The sequence below is a fragment of the Pleuronectes platessa genome, chromosome 6 (assembly GCF_947347685.1).
Source record: "Pleuronectes platessa chromosome 6, fPlePla1.1, whole genome shotgun sequence".
NCBI lineage: Eukaryota > Metazoa > Chordata > Actinopteri > Pleuronectiformes > Pleuronectidae > Pleuronectes > Pleuronectes platessa.
In genome coordinates this window covers 10330202-10355122 of record NC_070631.1, presented here as the reverse complement: position 1 = coordinate 10355122, position 24921 = coordinate 10330202, and the positions used below count along the sequence as shown (strand labels likewise).

The 24921-nt window shown below is 43.9% G+C and overlaps 2 protein-coding genes across 6 annotated transcripts; both read left to right on the top strand.

The window, feature by feature from the left end:
- Nucleotides 1–243: 243 nt before the first annotated feature.
- LOC128441730 (glutathione hydrolase 7) lies at nt 244–11135 on the top strand. 3 transcript variants are annotated; one of them, XM_053423804.1, is made up of 17 exons: nt 244–455; nt 584–778; nt 1118–1696; nt 2156–2379; nt 2480–2631; nt 2751–2868; nt 2982–3049; nt 3496–3569; nt 3743–3936; nt 6562–6649; nt 7553–7680; nt 7778–7866; nt 7964–8116; nt 8232–8346; nt 8452–8589; nt 8922–9021; nt 9554–11135. In XM_053423804.1, exons 3-17 carry the CDS (start codon nt 1477–1479, stop codon nt 9724–9726), a joined length of 2034 nt encoding a protein of 677 aa, XP_053279779.1. In that variant the 5' UTR covers nt 244–455; nt 584–778; nt 1118–1476; the 3' UTR covers nt 9727–11135. The 3 variants fall into 3 exon arrangements, with proteins under 3 accessions (XP_053279779.1, XP_053279780.1, XP_053279781.1); XM_053423805.1 differs by having other exon boundaries at nt 572–778; XM_053423806.1 differs by lacking the exons at nt 244–455; nt 584–778; nt 1118–1696 and adding an exon at nt 1728–1780.
- A 764-nt stretch (nt 11136–11899) lies between these two features.
- On the top strand, nt 11900–24631 carry ncoa6 (nuclear receptor coactivator 6). 3 transcript variants are annotated; one of them, XM_053424345.1, is made up of 17 exons: nt 11900–12033; nt 13593–13930; nt 14333–14488; nt 14641–14763; nt 15008–15127; nt 15235–16065; nt 16156–16287; nt 16855–18193; nt 18316–18434; nt 18663–19132; nt 19225–19461; nt 19557–22608; nt 23038–23094; nt 23231–23261; nt 23734–23775; nt 24018–24151; nt 24255–24631. In XM_053424345.1, the coding sequence occupies exons 2-17, from the start codon at nt 13633–13635 to the stop codon at nt 24299–24301; spliced, it is 7188 nt and encodes a 2395-aa protein (XP_053280320.1). In that variant the 5' UTR covers nt 11900–12033; nt 13593–13632; the 3' UTR covers nt 24302–24631. The 3 variants fall into 3 exon arrangements, with proteins under 3 accessions (XP_053280320.1, XP_053280319.1, XP_053280321.1); XM_053424344.1 differs by having other exon boundaries at nt 15005–15127; XM_053424346.1 differs by lacking the exon at nt 23734–23775 and having other exon boundaries at nt 15005–15127.
- Nucleotides 24632–24921: the final 290 nt, after the last annotated feature.

The window sequence follows — 24921 nt, the reverse complement described above, 5'->3', positions numbered from 1 at the left end:
GGAGACGAGACTAGCTCAAATGTTTGTTATTCTTATGTAAACAATGGGTTCACGCCTTAAAAGTCAGATCCGTTCTTTATAAGGACCGGTTATAGGATCATTCAAATGAACCAACCAGCAATAAAGAAATCAAGCAGATTACAGTTGAGTAATTGGGTGGGCAGAGTAACTTGTGTTTCGGCCCATGGCCCCAAAGGAGCCTGATCCGGCAGTGTATGGTGGGAGGGACAGAGGATAGTTCATATGGGCTGGGTTTCAGTAGACCTGCTGCAACTTGTTAATCTGGTTCACCGATTTATAAAAATGCAGGAAGCAATGGACACACGGAGCGGTTTGTCCACCGAACAAAAAACAGTTTAGAGCACCTGAGGGGGGGACTTCATCACCTGCTGCGAAGTCAGTCTGACACTGGAACCAAGACGGAGATGCAGCTAGCAGGCGAATTTCGTTGAATTGTGAATATAAAGAGCTTAATAATATATTTTTTATCTGACTTCTATATTTAGAACTCACTCTGAGTGACCGATCGTATCCAGGTCACAATTAAGGGCATATTTACAATAATGTGTAGCCTCAATTCCAGCTCGCCATCTCCTGGACAAGTCCTACCGGTTGTACGAAACTGAGTCTCACTTCCCCGTGTCGGGGCGTCGGGCCGTGATTCAGCGGTAGTCGTGGTGACAGAGAGCTGACCTCAGCTCACCTTCCCCGGGCTCGAACCCGCTACAGCACCGCAGAGGACGGCTTCTCTTCGATAACACACGTTTAAACCACTGCGGTGAGTAAAGCCGAGTTAGCGCCGGGCTGTTCGCGGCCGTGGAATTAGGGTAAACCGGTGTGTTAGCTTGTGGCCGCGCGGCGGAGGAGGATACGCAGATAGCATCTTCTCCGAGGAGCTGGACACGGTGCACGCGCTGCTGTGGTTTGTTCATTACATTTAAAACATCATGCGTTCACCTGTCTGCGGCACAGACGGAGACGTGTTGCCGCATGTCAATATTTGCTCCTCATGTTTGCGCAGTGTCGCGCGAGTAAATGTAATGGAGGCTTGTATAACAGCGCTCAGACAAATGCTTCACAGGTGTTGTTAGCATGCTTATTGTGTTATTCTCTGCAGGTTACACGATTGGAGAAGAAACAGAATACACCATCATCATCATCATCACCGCAGCTACACGCCCATACTCCGGCCTGTCAGAGACCATCTGCGACAGGAAGCAGTGCACCAGAGAACTACAAATCCCGGCAGGACAGCTGTGATATAACGGGATGTTAAGGACCCCGTCAAGGAGCTGAAGTACTTCTGCATCACAGCAACACCAGAGCTCCATTAGAGGTCCGTTGAAGGGGTCCTGTTCATCTGGATGATACAGGCAGTCTGATCATCGATGACTGGAAATCAGATGTGACTGTGAATATGAGCATCCCCCCCCTCCCCTAAAACCCTCAAGATAAAGATAGGTTATCTGTGTAGTCATGCACAGTCCTGCTCATGACATCATGTCGGGGTACCCGAGTGGCTGTGTGGCGGACAACGATGCAAATCCGGAGACAACCTTGGGGAGCGCCTATTCCCCCGTGGACTACATGAGCATCACCAGCTTCCCCAGGCTGCCAGAGGACGATGTGATGGCCGGGGAAAACGCCCTCAAGTTTCGCAAAGACGATGACAACATGCTGAGTGAGCAAGACACAGGTCAGCCACACGCCGTTCTACACAATACCCTTTCACAAACACTTGAACTGTGAACATCCGATTGTCTCTACAGCGAGCGAATTGGTATGTCCTGTAGATCTTGATGAAAAATATTTTCCATAAAAGGTTAAACATGTCTTTCACAGTTCTCTAGAGCCGAGGCGGCATCTTCAAATATCTACAGCCCAATCATATTTAATTAACTTTTGCAAAACTCTTAAATCTGATAATTGATATTCGGGGGAACAACAACTCCTGAACTACATAGGAGCTTGTTTGTGGATTTACATGGATGCAGAATTCAGAAATAGTTTTATGTCCCTCTGTAAGCAGTGCCAATTTAAATTGACACATTTTTGAATGGAGTTTGGTAGGAGGAAACGGAACCCATTCCACATACACCGGCTCTCTCCTGTTTATTCTAAATTCTAGCCTTTTGGTTTGTATTGCATGTTGCAGACCCAGATCTGTTTCTGAAGTCAGCTCGCCTCCAGCGTCTCCCTTCCTCTGCCTCAGACCTGGCCGGCCATGACGTGTCACTACAGGAGACGAACATAGACCCCTTCACAGAAGATTGTGCTTGCCAGCGAGATGGAATGACTGTCATCATCACAGCCTGTCTCACCTTCGCCACAGGAGTCACGGTGGCTCTCATCATGCAGATCTACTTTGGAGACCCACAGGTAGGCTTTTGTCTGTTACACTACGCTTCCTCCCTCACATTCCGAAGTCAGTTCATAGACATATTAACCGTCTCTCCCTTCTGTGCTTGTTCACGTAAAGGTCTTTAACCAGGGAGCGGTGGTGACGGACGTGGCTCAGTGTACATCGCTTGGCTTCAGTGTTCTGGAGAAGCAGGGCTCCAGTGTTGATGCCGCCATCACTGCGGCCCTCTGCTTGGGAATTGTCCATCCTCACACCTCTGGTATAGGAGGGTGAGTGATAGAGAACACACTCATTTACACTTTTCTACACAGGAATACCACTGAGGTTTTTAGACTTTGCTCAATATTAAAAAGTAAATAACTTAATGCTTTGTGGATCTTGTTTGCAGAGGTGGAGTTATGTTGGTGCATGACATCCGTAAGAATGAAACGAGGGTCATCGATTTCAGGGAGACGGCACCATCTGCCATCAACGAGGAGATGATGAGGACTAACCTGGATCAAAATGTAAAGTAACTTTCTGGATTACTCTTTCTTTCCTTTTCTTAAGAGAGCAATGCATTTGTCATTGTTATGCACCAAGACACCATATGACCACTGTTCTTGTTTTAAAATTTCAGCCTGGCCTGCTGGTGGGCACACCAGGCATGCTCAGTGGGATGCACCAGGCACACCAGCTCTATGGCAGGTACAGTAAATATAATCCCACTCCTGTTTTTCAAACGACCTGTATTAATAAGACGTAGTATATTTTTTCCCCTTGAATTTATCGAATGCTTTTAGACAACAATAGCAATATCTGTCATTTATATAATCTCTGACAAAGCCTGTGCTTGAGTTCAGAGCTGAAGGAGTGAGAGAGTCACCAGCTGGGTCAAAAGAAAGGACATGTATTGTTTTTTTAGCCAGCTTGTTGGGCTGCAATTACTCTGATGCTATGTTATTATCACTATCCTGATGCTTCATCTGCTGAGGAGGATGTTACCCCACTCTCCAACCCTCTTGATCCATGCATACTACGTCTAATATTGGTGTATTGTGGATTATTTATTTGGCAAAAGTAGGATTCCATAGGGTATGTATGAGTTTTAAACATTTGTAAACCAAGCCAGACATACTCTTTGAATTCCTCAGGATGTCATGGAAGGATGTGGTTACCATGGCAGCAGATGTGGCCAGAGATGGATTTAACGTCACCCATGACTTAGGTAAGTGTGCTGTTATGTAATATGAATCACTGAGTGAAGTCACAGTCACGAATGTCGCTGCTCCCTTGCGGATAAACACCAGCGTTGTCTCCCGGCCTCGGTGTAGTTCCCTCAGCAACGTGAAGTAATGTCAAGATGAGATGATCTTAGCTTCCTCTTCCATCTCTCCATAGCTGAAGCTCTGGCTAAAGTTAAGGACCAAAACACCTCAGATGCATTCCGGGCATTGTTCCTCCCCAACGGCCAGGCTCCCCTCTCTGGATTGTTCACCAGACGTCTGGATTTGGCAGCCATATTGGAGGCTGTTGCAGACAAGGGGATACCGGAGTTCTACAGTGGTAACCTGACGCAGGAGATGGAGGCTGCAGTAAGGAAGAGTTCTTCTCCCTCTCTCTAGCTATGGTTATATAAGAAGTCATAAATTCCGCATTATCTCCTCAGGGAGTTATTTATACCCCCTTTAAACCCTGTTTTCCACGAAGTTTATCTTTTTATTTTGTAACTAGTCTATGGTGGTAATTCAGTCGTGTCATAGGATGACTATTTAATGATGCCAATTAATTGTCTCTCATAATTGTGTGGTCCAAATACACGAAATACATTGACATTATTAGTAATACTAATACATGTATTAGTACCAGCAATCTGAAACCAACTACAGAATATTATTTGAAAATACTTTCCGTGGTTTACAAGCAGTTCAACACAATCAACTTATATTATTATGTTTTCTCACAATTTGTAAGCAGCTCTTGTCATGTATCAAAGTAATTTTGTCTTATTATTATAATTAAAATAATATATAACGATTGTTATATTATTTCAAATGTTATTGTTGGATCATCTTTCTCTCAGGTTCTTTATGATTCTAAAAATATGAACAAATATACAATGTCTATTGTATCTTATATAGTCCCTCTGTATTTGATCTCTATAAGGTGACTCAAGTAGTGTTGCCCATGAGAGGTTAGAATTACTCCCCAATGCAGAGTATCGGCAGTATTTGTCTATTTTAAAATATTTTTTTGTGGTTGGGGTTAGGGGTTTGTTGTTTTTTTAATAAAAAAGTAAAATGGAGAGAAAACTTGTTTACTCCCATATCACTTACAGTGCCTTGCATAAGTATTCACCCCCTTTGGACTTTTCTACATTTTGTCATGGTAAAACCACAGATTAAAATTTATTTCATCGTGAGTTTATGTAATGGACCAACACAAAATAGTGCATCATTTGGAAGTGGGGGGAAATATTACATGGATTTCACAATTATTTACAAATAAAAATCTGAAAAGTGTTGAGTGCATATGTATTCACCCCCTTTACTGTGAAACCCCTAACAAAGATCTGGTGCGACCAATTGCATTCACAAGTCACATTTGCAAGTCACATAATTAGTAAATAGGGTCCACCTGTCTGCAATTTAATCTCAGTATAAATACACCTGTTCTGTGACGGACTCAGCGTTTGTTGGAGATCATTACTGAACAAACAGCATCATGAAGACCAAGGAGCTCACCAAACAGGTCAGGGATAAAGTTGTGGAGAAATATGAAGCAGGGTTAGGTTATAAAAAAATATCCAGAGCTTTGAACATCTCTCTGAGCACCATAAAATCCATCATAAGAAAATGGAAAGAATATGGCACAACCGCAAACCTACCAAGAGGAGGCCGTCCACCCAAACTGAAGAGTCGGACAAGGAGAAAATTAATCAGAGAAGCAACCAGGAGGCCCATGGTTACTCTGGAGGAGATGCAGAGATCCACAGCTGAGGTGGGAGAATCTGTCCACAGGACAACTATTAGTCGTCTACTCCACAAATCTGGCCTTTATGGAAGAGTGGCAAGAAGAAAGCCATTGTTGAAAGGGATCCATAAAAAATCCCGTTTGGAGTTTGCCAGAAGCCATGTGGGAGACACAGCAAACATGTGGAAGAAGGTGCTCTGGTCAGATGAGACCAAAATTGAACTTTTTGGCCTCAATGCAAAACGCTATGTGTGGCGAAAACCCAACACTGCCCATCACCCTGAGCACACCATCCCAACATTGAAACGTGGTGGTAGCATCATGCTGTGGGGATGCCTCTCTTCAGCAGGTACAGGGAAACTGGTCAGAATAGAGGGAAAGATGGATGGAGCCGAATACAGGGAAATCCTTGAAGAAAATCTGATGCAGTCTGCAAAAGACTTGAGACTGGGGCGGAGGTTCATCTTCCAGCAGGACAATAACCCTAAACATACAGCCAGAGCTACAAAGGAATGGTTTGGATTAAAGAATGTTAATGTCTTAAAATGGCCCAGTCAAAGCCCAGACCTCAATCCAATAGAGAATCTATGGCAAGACTTGAAGATTGCGGTTCACAGACGGTCTCCATCCAATCTGACTGAGCTTCATCTTTTTTGCCAAGAAGAATGGACAAACCTTTCCATCTCTAGATGTGCAAAGCTGGTAGAGACATACCCCAAAAGACTTGCAGCTGTAATTGCAGCGAAAGGGGGTTCTACCAAGTATTGACCCAGGGGGGTGAATACTTATGCACCCAACAGATGTCAACTTTTTTGTTCTCATTATTGTTTGTGTCACAATAAAATTTATTTTTGCACCTCCAAAGTACTATGCATGTTTTGTTGATCAAACGGGAAAAAGTTTATTTAAGTCTATTTGAATTCCAGTTAGTAACAGTACATAATGGGAAAAAGTCCAAGGGGGGTGAATACTTATGCAAGGCACTGTACCTTACACATGAGATGGGTGTTGGATGTCGACTGGCATCACATTTCAGGCCGTCTTTTAAAAGAAGGGACCTGGTCCTTGTTCTTTAGTTTGAGGAGAAAATACAAACCTTTAGTCACACAACTAAACTAGTATCCACCCATAACAACCACCATCATTTGGATTTGTGATTCTACTCGGTAAAGCAATAGAATTTCCTGGAATTTTTGACTGTTCAATTTCCCTTTGATAAATTTAAAGTCACTATGCCTTTTTAATAGGTTCAAGCTAAAGGCGGAGTGCTCACAGACGATGACTTTGGAAACTACAGTACAGTCTTACAGCAGCCTGCAGAGATCACCTATCAGGGTAAGAGCCTGTTCCGATTTATTTCATTAATTTCTTATTTTAGGTTAGATAGACCAATGCACAAGAATAAATGATTCATGATCAGACAATTCAAGAAGATTCTCACACACACACATACACACACACACAAGCCAGAACAGTTTTACTGTGTGTGAGTACCAGAGGATAGTATTTTTTAGTATTTGTAAAAGATTTTCGGCAGCTCATTTAATGTGCATTAAGCATCATAATCAAACCCACTCTTCCTAAGTTCAGTTAAAAAAATGTGTTATATTAACATTAAAATATCCTGAGATCTGACATTATAGAGTGAATAGAAGAGCAGAAGCAATGAGGCAAAGTTGAAGTTGATGAAATCATTACTTCAAGTGTTCCTCTAACAATATAATCGTGACTAAAGACATGAGCACATTGACATGGTGAAGTGTGTATAGCGCATATACCTGCACACCTAAATATTTGCTGTACACAAGCTCGGGCTGTTAATCATCCACATGTGAAAATAATGGGCATGAAACGTAATTTGTATATATCCTCACATGGTTCCATTTTTCTCATCCCTTATTTATTACACTATTGATTATTATTTGAGTAAATTGTTATTTATTTTATAACCTTAGGATACAATGTTCAATGCTGTATTATAAACAGTTTTTAATTTGTTTTATATCTGTATCGTACAACTGTACACTTTCTTTGGGATACCAGGCAAAGATGATGCAAAACGTTTATAACAGTATGTGGAACTTTTATAATTTCCCTTTGCTTTATACATTGAACTCATACTACTCATTATTATTTATTTTCTTCTTTTTACTTTTTCGTATTTAATTATGCCACTAAAATCTCTCAGCTTCACAGTAGAAATCATTAAATTTTCCTTATTTGTTTGTAATTCTGAAGGACATCATGTGATGGTGGCCTCAGCGCCACATGCAGGAGTGGCCCTGATCACTGCTCTCAACATCCTGGAAGGCTACAACATCACCAGCCAGGTTTTCAGGAACAGCACCTACCACTGGATTGCGGAGGTACTGTACTATCTGCCCGATCAGTGTGCAGCATTAACTGCATACAAAGTGCAGTAACTGACGAGATATTTGTCTGAAATTTGTTGTACTTTCCCAGTCTGTGAAGATAGCCTTGGCCCTGGCTAGTGGGCTGGGAGACCCCCTGTTTGACACGTCTGTCTCTGAGATTGTTACCAAGATGCAGAGGTAGATATTTATCATTAACTTTAACAATGAATATATCCATTCTGATTCACTTAGGTGTTTTCATTAATCTTTGCACTTTATTGTTCCCATCTACAAGCAAATCACAGGCCTCCCTGCTCCGTCAGATGATCAATGACTCCCAGGCTCTACCCGCCAGCCATTACACTCCATCATTTACCTTGGAGGAGGGTGCAGCAGCTGCCCAGGTCATGGTCATGGGTCCAGATGACTACATTGTGTCATTCATGAGGTATGACGAGCTTTAACTGAGCTGCTATGCACCACGTCTGTTTAAACAGATCTCTGTGTTATTTAAGAGTGAATTTATATTGTTATAAAACTTAAACTCTGACCCTTTTTCGTAGCTCTCTAAACAAACCATTTGGCAGCGGGATAGTGACGCCCTCCGGAATCCTTCTAAACAGCCAGATCCTGGACTTCACTTGGCCCAATAAAACGCAGAGTTCATCACCTAACCCAGTACAAGCACCCTTTTTTCTTGATGGAATTATTATTCTTTTATTTCTCACAACAGCATTAATGATAGCTTCACGTTCTCATTGTGTTTGGTCTCGTTTTCTCCAGCACAACAACCTCCAGCCTGGGAAGAGGCCCATGTCCTTTCTGATGCCCACAGCAGTGAGGCCAGCCGTGGGGTTATGTGGCACATACGTGGCCATTGGATCTTCCAATGGGGAGAAAGCTCTCAGTGGCATTACACAGGTAATTTACATGATGCTAGCATTAATTACATTCATGACTGATTCTTAGAATTTTATCATTTCATATATCCCAAGTCATTTTTACATCGCGGCCCTCCTGGAGACCGACCTGAGAGGGGAGCTGGCTGGCAAACAACTGGTGGCTGGGCTTTGACCCCAGCTGAGCACCGCTGTGTTCCCCTCACGCTCCCCCAGGAGGAGCTGGGAAATGTTGCTGGGGAGAGGGATGTCCTGACCACTTAGCTTAAACGGCTGCTACTGTGACCTGGCAAAAATAGATGGATTTATGTCTGTTGTAATAATCAATCTATTGTGTTCTCTAATTCTTCACAGGTGCTGATGAATGTTTTGTCTTCACGTAAAAACATGAGTGACAGTGTAGCGTATGGACGGCTCCACCCACAGCTGGAGCCCAACACCCTCCTGGTGGACTGTGAGTTCTTGTTTGACTTTGTTTCTAATTGCGGATCCAATTTCCTTTTCTAAAGTGCCCTTGGACCAGTATTTATATTGTCATCAGATCACAGTTTTGTATAGCACAGGAGATGAGTTGATGGCATAGCAGAAAGAACCTCTATTGTCATCACATCCAACGATTGAATTTGATCAGAGTAGAATGGCAAAGTTAAATGTTACAACTCCCTGTGCATTAATCTGCTTTGTTCTGGGGAGCAGCATAAACCACAGATTGTAGTTTTAGGTTTTAAGTCAGAGCTATCAACAAGTGCTATTCTGTGACCTGCATGGCTTAAAGTTCTCATAAAAATACAATCTGAACACACTGTGATGGTTAAACTGACCGTGTGAACTCATCACAAGGTGTCATTTTCCTTTATCCACATTACATTCGAACAACGGCTGTAAAAGGAAGTCTTTTTTACTCTTACATTTTATTTATCATTGTTTATTCTTCCCACTAAACTCAGATCTTCCTCCTTCTCCCACTTTCTCCTTCTTTCCTGCAGCTGAGTTTCTAGATGAAGATGTGGCGCTGCTGCAGATCAAAGGACACAAAGTTGAGAGGAAAGACGTTCTCTCATTAGTGGAGGGCACCCGAAGAACCAATGACCTCATCATTGGGGTGAAGGACCCCCGAAGTGCTGACGCATCTGCCCTCACTATGTCCATCCTGCCCTAGTGTGTAACCCGCACTCACACATAAAAAAAGAAAGGGTACACTGTAAGAGAAAGTTACTGAGTAAGGAGAAGAATGAAGAACCAGTTCACTAAACAGAATTTAAGACCAACATGCTGAGGAAAAATATAAGACTTCAGAAATGCATCTTTCTCTGAAATCACTCATTTGAATCCACTTATAAATTTGTTTGCCAACAAAATAAAAATTAACACCATTTCACACATATCAAAGTTGGTATGCCCACTCTAATGTGCAATCCCAGTGTAGATAGTGTGGAAAATATTTGTCAATCCCCTTAGAAGCATCAAAGATTGCAGCCTATATTATCCAGGGAAGGGTATGGAAAGGCCAGCTGTGCTCATAATATCTGCATTCCATGTTCTTTTTAAAACAGGCAATGAACTCCAGAGGGTTTGGATGGATTTACTTCTGGGGTGTTAGAAAACGATAATAGAAAATCAGGATGGCTTTTGAAGCTTTTCTTTAACAGCTTGCTTTTAGAATTCGTGATAAGTAGTTCTGACGTAAATTAATGGTGAACAACCAGGTTTTCTGTGAGAAGGGGAAGACAATGATGCCACACAAGGACGCCACCATTTACAGCACTTGCATGGTCCTCTATTTAAAGTACTTGTTCAAAACTAGTGTTTAAGCCGAGTGTCATCACACAATAAATAGACGATCCTAAACTGAACCATTTAATCTCCTGCTTTTTATATGGCATGTGACTGTGATTAGATGTTGTTTGGTTCAGCTGCTTCCACTGTTGTGAACAATCAATAGCTCATCAGGAGCTTCTTTAAACAAAAAACACATCCGCTTCAGTTTAACTGGTGTTAAATATCACTCATCATAGAAGAAGTTATTTAAATACATAAGTTAAACATTTTTAGTTGTTGCTTTACTTTGTTGTCAATCAAAGCTTGTGGAATAGAGCTTTTTGGGGGAAAGGTTTACTTGTTTTTAGAAAGGAAATCTTTAGAGATGGATTGAATGTAATCTGTCTATTTTTATATGAACATTTGTTGGGCTGTATACATTATTTCTACTAGTGTAACACAATGCATTCCACCAGCTGCTGTGTACCTCTATCATTTGTAATTATTTCCGGCATTATATTTTAAGTAAGAAGCATTTGTCAAGCAGTGCATTCTAAAAGATGTTTAAATGATATCCAGCATGGCCAGTGCTGAGTGAAAAAACATTCCCTCAACCTTTTGCCTCTGTTGTTGGGTACCAGTGCAATACGACTTTTGATGCTTGTTTTCTTATACTGTAGAGTACCACGCCTTAAGGCAAACATTTGCACAACACCCGATGTTTGATTCCATGTGTATTTGTATCTGATTTTATTAAAAATCAGCACTGTACAAGCCTAAGAAATAAAATGTTTTCACATCACATCATCATACTGGTCTATGTTTGCCACTTTGTTTGTCTATACATGCTGTGGATCTTACCAACTGTAGAATAATTATGGGACCTTGTTCTTTTCAGATAAGTTATTTTTTTGTAGCTGGAGTTTTATATAGGAGCTGATGTATTTTTCCAGTTCTTCCTGGGCCTTTTTATTTATTTTCCGGGTATTACCAAGGAACACAAGTGTCGGATGAATAAGTACAACAGTGCAGATTTTGGTACAAGCTTAAATTTTGTATACTATAACAATAAGACTCAATGGTGTCTTGCTTTGATCCAAGAATAAAATAGCCAAAGGATTGCAGACAACTGTCTTTCAGCTTAAAGGTCCAGTGTGTAGGATTTAGTGACATCTAGAGGTGAAGTAGCATTTTGCAGCCGAAAACTCCTCACCTCACCCTCCCGTCCAAATATGAAAGAACATGTGGTAGCCTTCAGTTGTCATAAAAACTCATAAGGAGTTAAGTTTGGAATTTAAATATAAAAGGCTCATTCTAGGGTGAAGATGTGCACAAATTAGATGATTATAAACTAGTGAAAACATCACTAGGGTTATCTTATACAACATTTCTGCCAATAAATCCCTTTCACCTAAATCTTACACACTGGACCTTTAATGCGTATGATGATATGACAAAATAAACCAATTGAGTTTGTCTGTAAGTCTGTAAGTCTGTAAGAAGAATAACTTCATTTATTTCTTCCTTATTTTTCTGACATTGATACTTAATTGGAGTTTTATTTTGGAAAGCGCCACCGGAAACAGTATTTCCCCTTTAGCCGGGTTGACGTCGTTTCGCTTCAGCCTTGTATGTGATTCATGTTTTGTTAGCTAATCTTGCTAGCAGATGTCGACTGGTTTGACTCGTGTTCCGATGAATATATGTGGTAAGGCTCTTGCTTTCCTAGTGCGTGTGTAACTGCATGTGACAATGAGCGTGTGGGAGCGAACAAGCGGCGAAGCTAACAAGCTGCGGTCCCCGGGCAGTCAAGATAAATGATGTGCAGCGCCTCTCGGCTAGCTAACGCAGCTAGCCGTTGCTAACGGTAGCTTGAGGAGATAACCAGCAGGAACCGTCTCGGTTTTTTAATTTGAGCCTCTTTGACAATGCGGCGTCTGGTTAAACGCGTTTGAAATCGAGTTGTTAGTGACGTGCATGTACTTTATGAAAGTTCACACTGACGTGAGATGCGGGGTGTTCTTGTTCTGTCTGCAGATGTCTGATCGCTATTAGCTTGAGATTGTGCTAAGGCCCCTGCCACTGCCGGGCCGACCACATCCACTAAGCTGCTCACTGTTTATGAAAACGTTTAAATGAAGTTTATCAGTTATTAAAGTCTTATCACGCTATGGTTTGAGCATCTCCACCACCAACAGGGCTTTTTGCTAAAGATTTGACACGTCTGCTCGTCCAGGTTTAGCATCACAGGTCATAGTGATGTCACTGACGTGCAGGTGTGTTGTTGGCTTTAACGTCATCTTATTTACTCGATGATAAATAAATAAAACTTTTATTAACCTAAATCTGTTCACAAACATGGAAACAGTAAAAGTGACATACACAAAGACGTAAGAAATCCGGATGAAATGAGCCTTTAAACGAGATTTTAAAATAGAACAACGAGGTAGATTGTCTGATTCCCAGTGGAAGGTGATTCCAGAATGGTGTAGCCCTTCAGACAAAACTCTACCATCCTCAGTTTCACGCTTTGTCCTGGGAACCAAAAGTCGAGCTGGAGACCTGAGATTAGGAGCAGGTGTTCACAGGATTAGAAGGTCAGTGATATAAGAGGAGGCAGTCCCGCCTAGACATTTAAACACCAGCAATAACATTTGGATATCAATTCTCAGCGTGATAAGCAGCCACTGCAACGGGGCTGATGTGTTCATACTGTCGAGGTTTTGTATTTTGAACAAGTGGGAGACACTTGATAGATTTCTGGGGCAGTCCTGCTAATAGTGAGTTACAGTAATCAAGACCGCTGGAGACAAAAGCATGGATAGAAGTTTGTGCATCACTAAATGTGAGAAATTATCTAATTTTAACAATACTCAGAAATATACCAATATGTTATGATGGTAATAATGTTTTTAGGAATTCTGAATCAAAGACTACTCACAGGTGTCTGGCCTCATGGGCGCACTGTAGACCCTGTGTTTGTCCAAACACAAACACCCTGGTTTTATAGTTGTTCAGCACAAGTAAGTGCAGTCTTATCGTGGGCTTTCAAAAATAAAGATGTTCTACCTTGTCTCACGTGGAGCTTGCAACAAACAGCGACTTCTCTATCCAGCATTTTATATACTAATTATATGGTTTCAAGTACAGGATGTTTTCTCTTCACTCTGACATCTCAGCTGCCTCTTGACTATGAAAAACAGTGTGTGGCAGCGCTGTAGTGGTTTATTAGATAAAAGTCATCATCTCTGTCGTGTTTAATTTCAGCATAACACGGTTCAAACGCCACTCCTAGTAAGAGGGGAGGATGGCACATGGACACACCCCACCTGAGCTGTCCCAGCGGACAGAGTGCCTGGAAGCGGATAATGATTCAGACAGGGACTCTGGTGTTGGGGATGATGCTGGAGAGGATGCATACAGTTGCCATGGAAGCCCAGTAACAGAAGAGGAGCAAGACAACACGCAAGATGGCATGGAAGAACCCAGCGGGGTGGCAGACGATTTTACAGTTTTCGTTGCCTTTCAAGGGAATATGGAGGATGAGGATTTTACAGAGAAACTTGACACTGTCCTCAGCGGGATCCCTAACATGCTTGACATGGGTTAGTTCATATATTTTTAAAGCACTTTTTAATGTTGAAAGTAAGATTACAGGAGCTTATTGAAAACACTAATAATGTTGTCAACTGATGCCTTTGACCTTTTCCATGTTTTATTTTGTACAACATTGAATCTCAGCTGATGAAAATAGGTTTTCAACAGTAATCAATTAAAGAGGACACTGTTAAAGTATTATCATGTCTGCAATTCAAAGTGAATAGAATAAATACTTCCATCTGTTATTTTTTAATTTAAAGCAAATTTTAATAAAATTGTAGAGATTTGTTTTAATTTTAAGTCTGAATAATATTTTATTTTTCGATCAGAGAGGTGTTGTCCAGATTTTTTAAAATCTTGTTTACACTGTAAAATAAACTTGCATCCATTTGTTGTCCATCCTGAAGCCTCTGACAGGCTGAAACCCCAGCATGTGGAGCCGTGGAACAGTGTGCGGGTTACCTTCAACATTCCTCGGGATGCTGCTGAGCGACTTAGACTTTTGGCCCAGAACAACCAGCTGCAGCTCAGAGAATTGGGGATTCTCTCTGTGCAGATAGAAGGTAACAGCACAGCCTTCAAACTTCATGAGACGTCAATTGGAATGCACTCGACAATGTTTTTGTTTTCAGTTGCAGCACTCCAAAATACAGGATACAAACTGGACCTCCTTTAGTAAATGTGAGACATTGATTTGACTTCTTTTGATGTTTAGGGGAAGGGGCCATCAATGTGGCTATGGGACCAAATCGAGGACAAGAAGTGAGAGTGAATGGACCAATTGGAGCACCTGGCCAGATAAGAATGGATGTCGCCTTTCCGGGTCAGCCTGGTCCAGGTATTAGTTTAATGAATTGATTACACTTGGGTCAGTAAACTAGGCTGAAATGGCTCTAATTGTCGACAGAAAAAGTGATTATCTGTTTCGATATTGGTACATTAGGTTTTATGCAGAAATTATTATTGTTATTGTTGCATCCATAAAGACATGCAACAATAATACAAAAAAGATTAGTCATTGACTATTTGTGTTAAGTCACGCTTGCCAGTAATAAATAATATGCTCGTATTTCCTTAAGGAGTAGTCAGGATGGCTAATCCACAGATGGTTCCCCCTGGTCCTGGCATGGCAGGTCAGGCCATGCTACCTGGCAGCAGTGGACAGATGCACCCTCGTGGTCCAAGACCATCTTCACAGACAGGTTCAGGTCTTTTTTTCTTCTTCATCAAATATTTAAGATCACACCATGAGTTATGTTATAGCTTTGGCAGTATAGTTATGGAAAATCTTCTGCTTCCTCTCTCACAGACGTAATGGACCCGATGATGCCTGGTATGCCAGTTCAGCAGCAACAGCAGCTTCAGCACCAACAAGTTGGTCCCCATGGTCCAGGCCCCATGCTTCCTCAGGCTGCCCATCACATGCAGACTCTGCAGGTAGGAAGACCACTTAACCCTGCTGCATTGCAACAGCTACAACAACAGCATCACCAACAGCAACAGGCCCAGCAGCAAGCTCAGCTCTCCCAGCTTGGACCCAGACCTCCATTCAACCCATCAGGCCAGATGGCCGTACCTCCTGGCTGGAACCAGTTGCCCGCTGGGGTTCTCCAGCCTCAAGGCTCTCAAGGCCCAGGCCCTGCCTGGAGAAAGCCCCCACCCCAAGCACAAATGTTACAACGGCCACCTTCCCTTGCTACAGTGCAGACTCCCAGCCACCCTCCGCCCCCTTATCCATTTGGCAGCCAACAGGCTGGGCAGGTATTCAATACCATGGGACAGGGTCAATTACAGCAACAACAGCAGCCAGGAATGGGCCAGTTTGCAGCCCCTCAGCCTAAAGGCCTACAGGTTGGCCCTGGTGGTGTTGTAGGGCAGCCTAGACCCCCTCCACCCCTTCCACCAGCTTCTGGACCACAGGGCAACCTCACCGCCAAGTCCCCTGGTTCCTCCTCGTCTCCTTTTCAACAGGGTTCACCTGGGACTCCTCCCATGATGGCTCAGAGACCTACAACTCCCCAGGGTTTTCCTCAGGGTATTGGTTCACCAGGAAGAGCAGCGCTTGGCCAACAGGGTAACATGCAACAAGGATTCATGGGAATGCCCCAGCATGGTCAGCCTGGGGCCTTAGTTCACCCAGGTTAGTGCACATTAAATGTGGTAACTTATGTTTAAAGATTTGGACATTTTGCTTTATCATTTAAAAAATAACAATCATTGCTGATCATAGGCATGCCAAAGCGTCCCATGGGCTTTCCAGCCCAAAACTTTGTCCAAGGACAGGTGAGTGTCAGCGCTCCAGGAACGCCTGGTGGAGGAGCCCCTCAGCAGCTACAGAGCAACCAAGGCATGTCTCACCCAGGTAAAACGTCTACAACACAGCAGTTGTATATGGTTTTTTTTAGGAGAAAAAAAAAAAACAGTTTTGTCTGAGTTGATAAGTTAGTCTGAGTTGGTAAATTAAAATGATAAGGCCAGTAATGTATTTTTTTAAATGTCATATCAATATTTCCAAGGATGCTGTTACTCAGTCACAGACATTTTGGCAAATATTATTTAAATGTGGTTATTCCATAACTTAAATTGGTTCTCTGGTTGCTCATTCACTATAATACTCATCAAGATGGAGTACTTTGAGAAAAAACATCACTGTGGTTCTATGGCAAATTTTAATAATCGTTTTATTTCCCATACTGTTGAGTAACGCTTATTGTTTTTGCCTTAAGTGGTAATGCATTTGTCCCACTTGGACATTGTCAGTTCAACATCCATAACAGAAATATAGCAGGATAGCACAGTTCTTACATTACATTACTTGCAAGAATGAGAGCTAGAACTGACATGTCGTGGCTTAACATCAAGTTAATAAAACTCATAATTGCTTATTTCTGTTGTTGTGAAAACCCATTTACATTATTTTTTACACCAGGAGCTCAACCTTCGACCCAAAACTCAATGCAAGGTCCAGTCCACGTCCAACCCAATGTCATGGGTGCACAAAGTAGTATGGCAGGTCCGCCCCCTTGTACAACTGCTGGGCCTAGTATGGGCCAGCAACAGCCTGGCCTCCAGACCCAGATGATGGGCCTCCAGCATCAGGCCCAGCCCGTGTCCTCCTCCCCCAGCCAGATGGTTCAAGGCCAGGGTGGAGGTCAGACTGTCCTCTCAAGGCCCATCAATCAAGGGCAGAGAGGAGGAATGACCCCACCCAAGCAGATGATCCCTCAACAAGGCCAGGGGGTGATGCATGGGCAAGGTCAGATGGTTGGAGGCCAAGGGCACCAGGCCATGCTCCTGCAGCAACAGCAGCAGCAGCAACAACAGCAGCAACAAAACTCAATGATGGAACAAATGGTTGCCAACCAGATGCAAGGCAACAAGCAGGCATTTGGAGGCAAGATGCCACCTGGGGTCATGGCTGGCCAGATGATGCGTGGCCCTTCCCCAAACGTTCCAGGTAACATGGTTCAGTTCCAGGGCCAGGTTGGCCCTCAGCAGATGACTCCACAACAGCAGCAGCAAATGGCCCAACTCCAACAACAGCAGTTACAACAGCAGCAACAGCATCAGTTGCAACAGCTTCAGCAGCAACAACAACACCAGCAAATGAATCAGCAACAGCCCCAACAGGTCCCTATTCCTGGAAATCCTAATCAAGCTATGGGCATGCATGGGCAACAGATGAGGCTTCCTGCTGGTCACCCTCTTATCCAACAACAGTTGCAACAGCAGCAGTTACAGCAGCAGCAGAAACAGCAGCAGCAGCAGGTCTTGTTGCAACAACAGCAACAACAACAACAACAGCAGCAGCAGCAGCAGCAGCAACAACAACAACAACAGGCTGTTCAACAGCATCCACATCCTCTGGGAGATCCCAATAATGGTACAGGGGACTTAGGGATCCAACAAATGGTTCCTGATATGCAGGCACAGCAGCAACAAGGCATGATGGGGGGTCCTCAGCACATGCAGATGGGAAATGGTCACTTTGCAGGTCATGGTATGAACTTTAACTCCCAGTTTCCAGGCCAGATGCCAATGGTAGCAGCCTGTGGACAGCAAGGTGGGTTTCCTGTGAGTAAAGATGTTACACTGACCAGTCCACTGCTGGTCAACCTACTGCAGAGTGATATCTCAGCCAGTCAGTTTGGACCAGGAGGCAAACAAGGAGCAGGAGGAGGTAATCAAGCCAAACCCAAGAAAAAGAAGCCTGCACGAAAGAAGAAGCCCAAAGAGGGAGATGGACAACAGCAAGTAGAGGGACCTGGGTAATTATTTTATTATTGTATTTATTGCAGTTTAGCTAATTGTATTTATTGCAGTTTAGCTAATTGTATCACTGTTACATTGAATATGTGACTCAATTTCATCTATTTTCTCTCTTTCCTAGTGGTCTTGATGTGAATGCTGGCATTGAGGATTCAGAATTGCCAAATCTGGGTGGAGAACAGAATTTGGGCTTAGACAACTCTGGCCCAAAACTCCCTGATTTTGCTAACAGGCCTGCCGGTAACTGACATTTAATTAATAAATGTCTGCAATCATTGTCATTGTTTTCCCTCACTGTTTCCTACATTTCAGCAGCTTTGCAGTAGGGATAAAAAGTACTGTTAAAAAGTACCGTGGCGTTTTTTTGGAATTTCGGTATCGAAGTATTCTTGTGACATCCCTACTGTCCAGTATTCTTTACTTTTCAGTATCTGTAATTGTATTTTTAAATGTATGCTGTATCTTTAGGCTTTCCTGGCCAGCCTGGAGAACAGAGAGTATTGCAGCAGGTGCCCATGCAGTTTATGCAGCAGCAACAACAACAACAACAACAACAACAACAGCAGCAGCAGCAACAACAGCAGCAGCAACAACAACAACAAATACAGCACATGCAGCAGCAGCAGATACAGCAGCAGCAAATGCAGCAGCAGCAACAAATGCAACAACAACAACAGCAGCAACAACTACAGCAGCAACAACTACAGCAGCAGCAGCAGCAGATGCAGCAACAGCAGAAGATGCAACAGATGCAGATGCAGGGTCTCCAGAATGCTCAAGGGCAGCAGGGGATGACTGGGCCGCAGAATTCAGGTCAAGGCCAGCCCCAGATGCACCCTCATCAGCTGCAGCAGCAGCAGCAGCCGCAGCAGCCGCAGCAGCAGCAGCAGCAGCCGCAGCAGCAGCAGCAAACACAACAGCCACACCTTCAACAGCAGGTATTATTAGTATTAGGTACATTAATGACAATGGTATCAACACAATGGATAATGCTTTATCGCTTAACAATTATTCTTTTGCTTCATTTTAGCAGCAGCAGCAGATGATGATGATGATGAAGATGCAGCAGGAGCAGGCAAAAAATCGCATGTCAATCCCACCAGGAGGACAGCTCCCTCCGCGGGGCATGGGCAATCCATCTGAGGTGCAAAGGCTTCCTGTCTCACAGCAAGGTAACATGCCTGTAATGATCAGTCTTCAAGGACATGGAGGGGTACCACAGTCACCCGACAAAGCAAGAGGGATGCCCCTAATGGTGAACCCACAGGTAAGGGCCACGTGTTGTGGTATATGGAAATTATAATATTGGCATTTACACCTTCGTAATTTAAATGTTACCATTTACTTTTTTCTTCTTTCTAGCTTGCAGGCACTGCACGAAGAATGTCTCATCCTGACGTAGGGCAGGGTACCCAAGGCACTGGATCTGAAGAGGTCTCGGCAGGGGCTCATCCTAAGCAGGACAGGCCTGGTGGCCAAGAGATGGGGGTGCAGTCTGGAAATGGGACACAACAGATGATGGTTAACCAAGGCCCTAACACTCACATGATGAAGCAAGGCCCCGGTCCATCTCCAATGCCCCCACATACTGTAGCCAGTCCCCAACAGCAGTTACCCACTCAACCTCAACAAGGAGGGCCCATGCCTGGACTTCATTTCCCTAATGTCCCCACAACCTCCCAAAGCTCCAGGCCTAAAACCCCCAACAGAGCTAGCCCCAGACCATACCACCATCCACTTACTCCAACTAATCGTCCACCCAGTACTGAGCCCTCTGAAATAAACCTTTCACCTGAGAGGCTAAATGCCTCAATTGCAGGGCTTTTTCCTCCCAAAATCAACATTCCTTTACCGCCAAGGCAGCCCAACCTAAACAGAGGATTTGATCAGCAAGGTCTTAACCCAACCACCCTGAAAGCCATTGGTCAGGCCCCTCCTAGCTTAACTCTATCAGGCAACAACAGTAATGGCAGTACGGGTGGAAATAACAGTAACAACAATCAACAGACTTTCTCTACTGGCACTGGAGCCCTGGGTGCAGGTACCAAACAGGAAAAACAGTCTGGAGGGCAGGGTAAGAGGGCAAGTCCTAGTAATAGTCGACGATCAAGTCCAGCCTCTAGCCGCAAGTCTGCTACCCCAAGTCCAGGAAGACAAAAGGCGAAAAATATGACAATCACATGCCCTCCCCAGCAGCAGCAGTTGGTCAGCCCTCAGGGGCAAACCATGATGCTGAGCCCTACCTTGGTACCCCCTAGTCCAGTATCTATGCCTTCTCAAGTTAGTGGGGCTATGGAGGCACAACAGACTCAGAGCCCCTTCCATGGGATTCAAGGTAACCCTTCTGAGGGAGTTAGAGAAAGCAAGGGAATGATGACAGCAGAGCAGAGAAAGGTGCCTCAGCCTCAACCCCAGGCACATCCTTTGAGAGAGTTGTCAGCCCCCAAAATGGCAAGTCCTCGTTTCCCTGTGCCTCAGAATCCAAAACCTGACATGGAACTGCAAGCTGGCAAAGTTGAAAGGCAAACCCTCACGGCCCTTGTGCAGGATTCTGAGGGCTCACCTGCTCTCAGGGCAGCTCCAACCTCCCTCAACCAGTTACTAGATAACACAGGTATCCCAAACATGCCTCCTCGCCCTATACAGAATAATACTGTTAGGGATGTCCCGGCAAAGGACAGTCCCAAGTCTGCTTTGGATCCTGACAAACCACTCCAGGGTAATTCCCAGAGTACAGATGCGTCAGCCTCTGTTACTACTACTGCAACTATAAATGAATCGGAAACCAAACCCAGACCTGCTGTTCCAATCCCTACCAGTAGTCCTAGTTTGCAGCCTGCTTCAATTCCCAGCTCGCACCCTAGCACTGTTGGGAACTCCAATACTACCCCCACCCTTCATCAAAACCCCATCATAAGTCATGGGGTGAATCCCAGTCCGAATGTAAACCCAACAGCTACTCTTTGCAAAACCCTCAGTACTAACACTAATACCACCCCAATTGTAAGCCCCAACCCAGTCACTTCAGGCCAGAGCAATTCTGCCTCAGCTATTAATGCCAGTTCTATCTCGAGCTCTGCTCTCAACCCAGCCAATTCGGCTCTAAAACCAATCCCAAATCCTAAACCTGTGACAACTGTTCACTCAGTCATTCAGATTCCTGCCTCTCCCAGCACCATTTCCTCCAGCCAGATCACTGTGTTTGTCACCTCTAACCCCATCACCTCTGCCCCCACTCCGCAGGCCCCCACGTCTATGGTGTCTACCATGGTTGCTGTACCTAACAATAATATTAGACCTCAAGACATCAGGCAGCAGACCCCTATCCCTCGACCTCCTCAGTTCATCACCACCACCCCTGTATTTATTAACCCAATTTTTCAAGTCCCGGGTGCGTCTGGGGCTCCAAATACCACAGTGGTTTCACAGGCAGTGACCATGGTGGGGCCTATCCAAGTTTCCAATGCAAATATCAAACTTTCTCCTGCCCCAACCTCCACTCAGTCCTCAGTGGCTAACATGACTAGCTCTCAGCTTACAAAAAGTGCTGTGGGACAGGTCCAAATTGCCAATTGTACGCCCTCGTCCGCTCAAGTTGGTCCTCTCACAGCACCTCAACAAATTAACCCTAGTGCTCTAAAAATCGAAAATGTATGTGAGACAGGTTCTGCTCAGAAGTCTAGTCCCCCAGTCCAGCAGCCATCTCCACATCCAACCTCATCAGCATCATCTCCCTTGCAGCCCCCCGTGGCATCTCCACCTCCCTGCTCGAGTCCTGGGGCTCTGAACACTGTTCGAAAAAGCCCCATGCCTCCGTCTCCCACTGCCCAAGTCAAAAGTAAACCTGGACACGCTGCTGCAGCTGTTTCTGGTGCAGCTGACTCGCATCAGAATCCTACGGAAATGCCAGCGCACGGGCCCACAGTGGCTGTGCCACCACCGGTCTGTCATCCAACTGCTAGTCCTGCCATTCAGATTGAAGCACCAACTTCCCATCCCATTCCTGCTGCGTCAGACAACATTGCACCACCTGTACTATCTTCTCCAATCCCAGCTTCTGATCAGCTGGCGGTTACAACTCAGATTGTTACCCAGGCCCCAGTTCCTGCAGCAGCTCCAGTGCCAGGCCCAGCACAGACTGTAACTTCTCAAGCTCCTGTTGTCACTGTAGTTGGTTCTACCACAGACGTTGCTTCTACTACCTTGCTGTCTACGGTTGCTTCTGTGGAAAGTCCCATGCCGTCCATTGTTCCAATTGTTACTGCACCTGGGCCTGTTCAGGAGGTTACTCCCACCACAACCTCTCCAGCTGCTAACCCCAGTGCAGTAACACCAGTTCAGTCTGACCCCCCAGCCATGGAGCCTGCCACACCGCCAGTGGCCACACCTAATGAAACCACTCAGACCACTCCAGGTAAACACACAGTCACGAGCTAAAAAAAAATCATGTATGTAGCGAGCAAACAGGATTAGGACCATTTTCTGGCTTTGATCCTGGGTCAGGTCAAGCTGATGACTACATATATCGTTTGTCACCACTTTGGTAAGGGTTTGTTTTTACATGTCATAGTCTATTTTTAGTACAACTTAAATCATCATGCAGCCTTATTTCTCAAGCTTTCTTGGGTATAAATTACTGTTTTAAATAAGATAACAGTCCAAATGTGCAAAACATTGGCAATTAGTGGGCTTAGCCAAAAGACCGTTGGGGCTCAACTCCCACAATACATTTACATAGCTGCTTAATATACGGATTTAATTGAGTAACCAGGGATACATGTTTATTACTAAAATATTTTTGTATATTCATGTATGAGTTGAACTATCTCCACCTGTTTCCCAGCACCTGTTCAACAAGAGGTCCCACAGTCCCAGGAACCTGTTGCCAGTGAGAAGACGAGTAAGTTCCGTCTTTTTGTTTTAGCTGTTTATGAAAATGCTTATCTTCTTAAATATAAACGTTTTTTCCGAATGATCTAATGAGTCTATTGGAGGGAAAGCGCATACAAATTAATTGGGTTTTTTGCCCTGTTCAGGTGAAGAGGTCTCGACAGGTTCTGAGCAAGGGTAAGATTCCTTATCAAATATTTTTTCTTTAAATTACTGTGTTATTAGATAATCAACTGAGATGTTAAATGCTTAATGTGTGCCGGGGTTTATTAAGGTGTCCCTAACTGTTGATCTCTGAAAAGTCGGCCTAGTCTTAAAACCCTTGCTCTTGATGGAGAAATGCTTAGACACATCGACTGAGACTCAGGCAGTTCATTTGGTTGTCCAAGGGGGTACATGGCGAAAACAATGAGCCACGTGGCCTCAGCACTTGGTATGTATGAATAGCATGCAACAATATGAAAATACTAATGCATGTCTGGAGTTAGAAACTGAGAACAGCAAATCACAAAGGAAATCATACTACTCCTCCTGACCTTTTATGGCGCTATCTCTTTTCCTGGGGATTGTCATAATATGGTGGGGAAGTGAAGCCATGTTTGTTCAGCACAGTCTATAGTTTACCGCTGTTTTTCCACTTCTATCACAGATGGGCAAAGAAAAGAAAGACGCCCATCAACTTAGTCCCAAGGTATGTATTTTAACATGTTTGTGCTGCAAAGACACAAGCAGTGATCATGTCGACGTAGTGGATGCTGTCGGGATGAAGACGGACAGTATCTGTGGTAGACGAGGAAAAACAGCAGTCCTGTGTGGTATTATATCTTTCTCTGAGTAGAGCAGAGTTAACTCCCCGCCCACTGTGTTTAATAACACACCCCTTGTGTTGTCCTTTCCTTTCTCCCTTTTCGTATTTCTGTCCTGTCCTCCCAGAGCTGCCGTGGAGAAACCCAAGGGACCGAGCAGACGCAGCTCCCGGGCAGAGAAGGAGGTGGAGGAGGAGCCGGTGGCAGACAGTGGCATTAGGAAGAGATCGGCCAGGCCTGGCACAAGCGCTGCGGTAAAAGGTAAACACAGGAGCATATTTTAAAAAGTGTCTCACTGCACCTGAGCTGTACACATAACATCACTACCTTTCTTCTAATTCACTTGTCTGTGACTTTTTAACAGAAACTGGAGCGAGCCCCACCCAAGCCAAACGAAGGAAGTCTAAATAGGCTCAACTGCAGTTGTGTACTGTACTGTACTGTAAATTGTGTTTTTCGCTGTGAATCATTTGATATCGGTTTCTTTGTCCCAGATTATGAATTGTCATTGGAGAAAGAAACTATGTACAGAGTGTTTTAAAAAGAATTATGCTATCGTTTTGTCCATGCTATTATTTGAGATTGTAGCTAGAATGTGTGCATACATTGTGTTTCGTGTGAATGTGCTTTTTATATTAAATGCTGGATTAATCCTGTGAAGACTGATCATGGAGCTTGTTATGATTGTATAATTATGCTGTAAAACTGAATTAAATTTTCTACTGCTTTTGTTCTGTGGAACCGTGTAACGTGATTCTTTGGTTTTCTTTATGTTTTTGGTATCGGTCCAGGCATTTTAAAGACAAATTTAAGTACTGACCACATGTGCTGCTTTGGTTCAGAAGCACCGGTAGTGAAAAGGAAGAAGGGTAATAGTGGGACTGACTTAGGGCCCCAGCTACAAGAAGTTGCCTGAAGGTCAAATGTTGAAGTAGATTGTGTTGTGCTGTTTGTACAGATCTAAACAAAGAAGAAGGAAAGGTCCTACAATATTCTGCAATGAAACTAACACAATCTACATAATGCTGCCT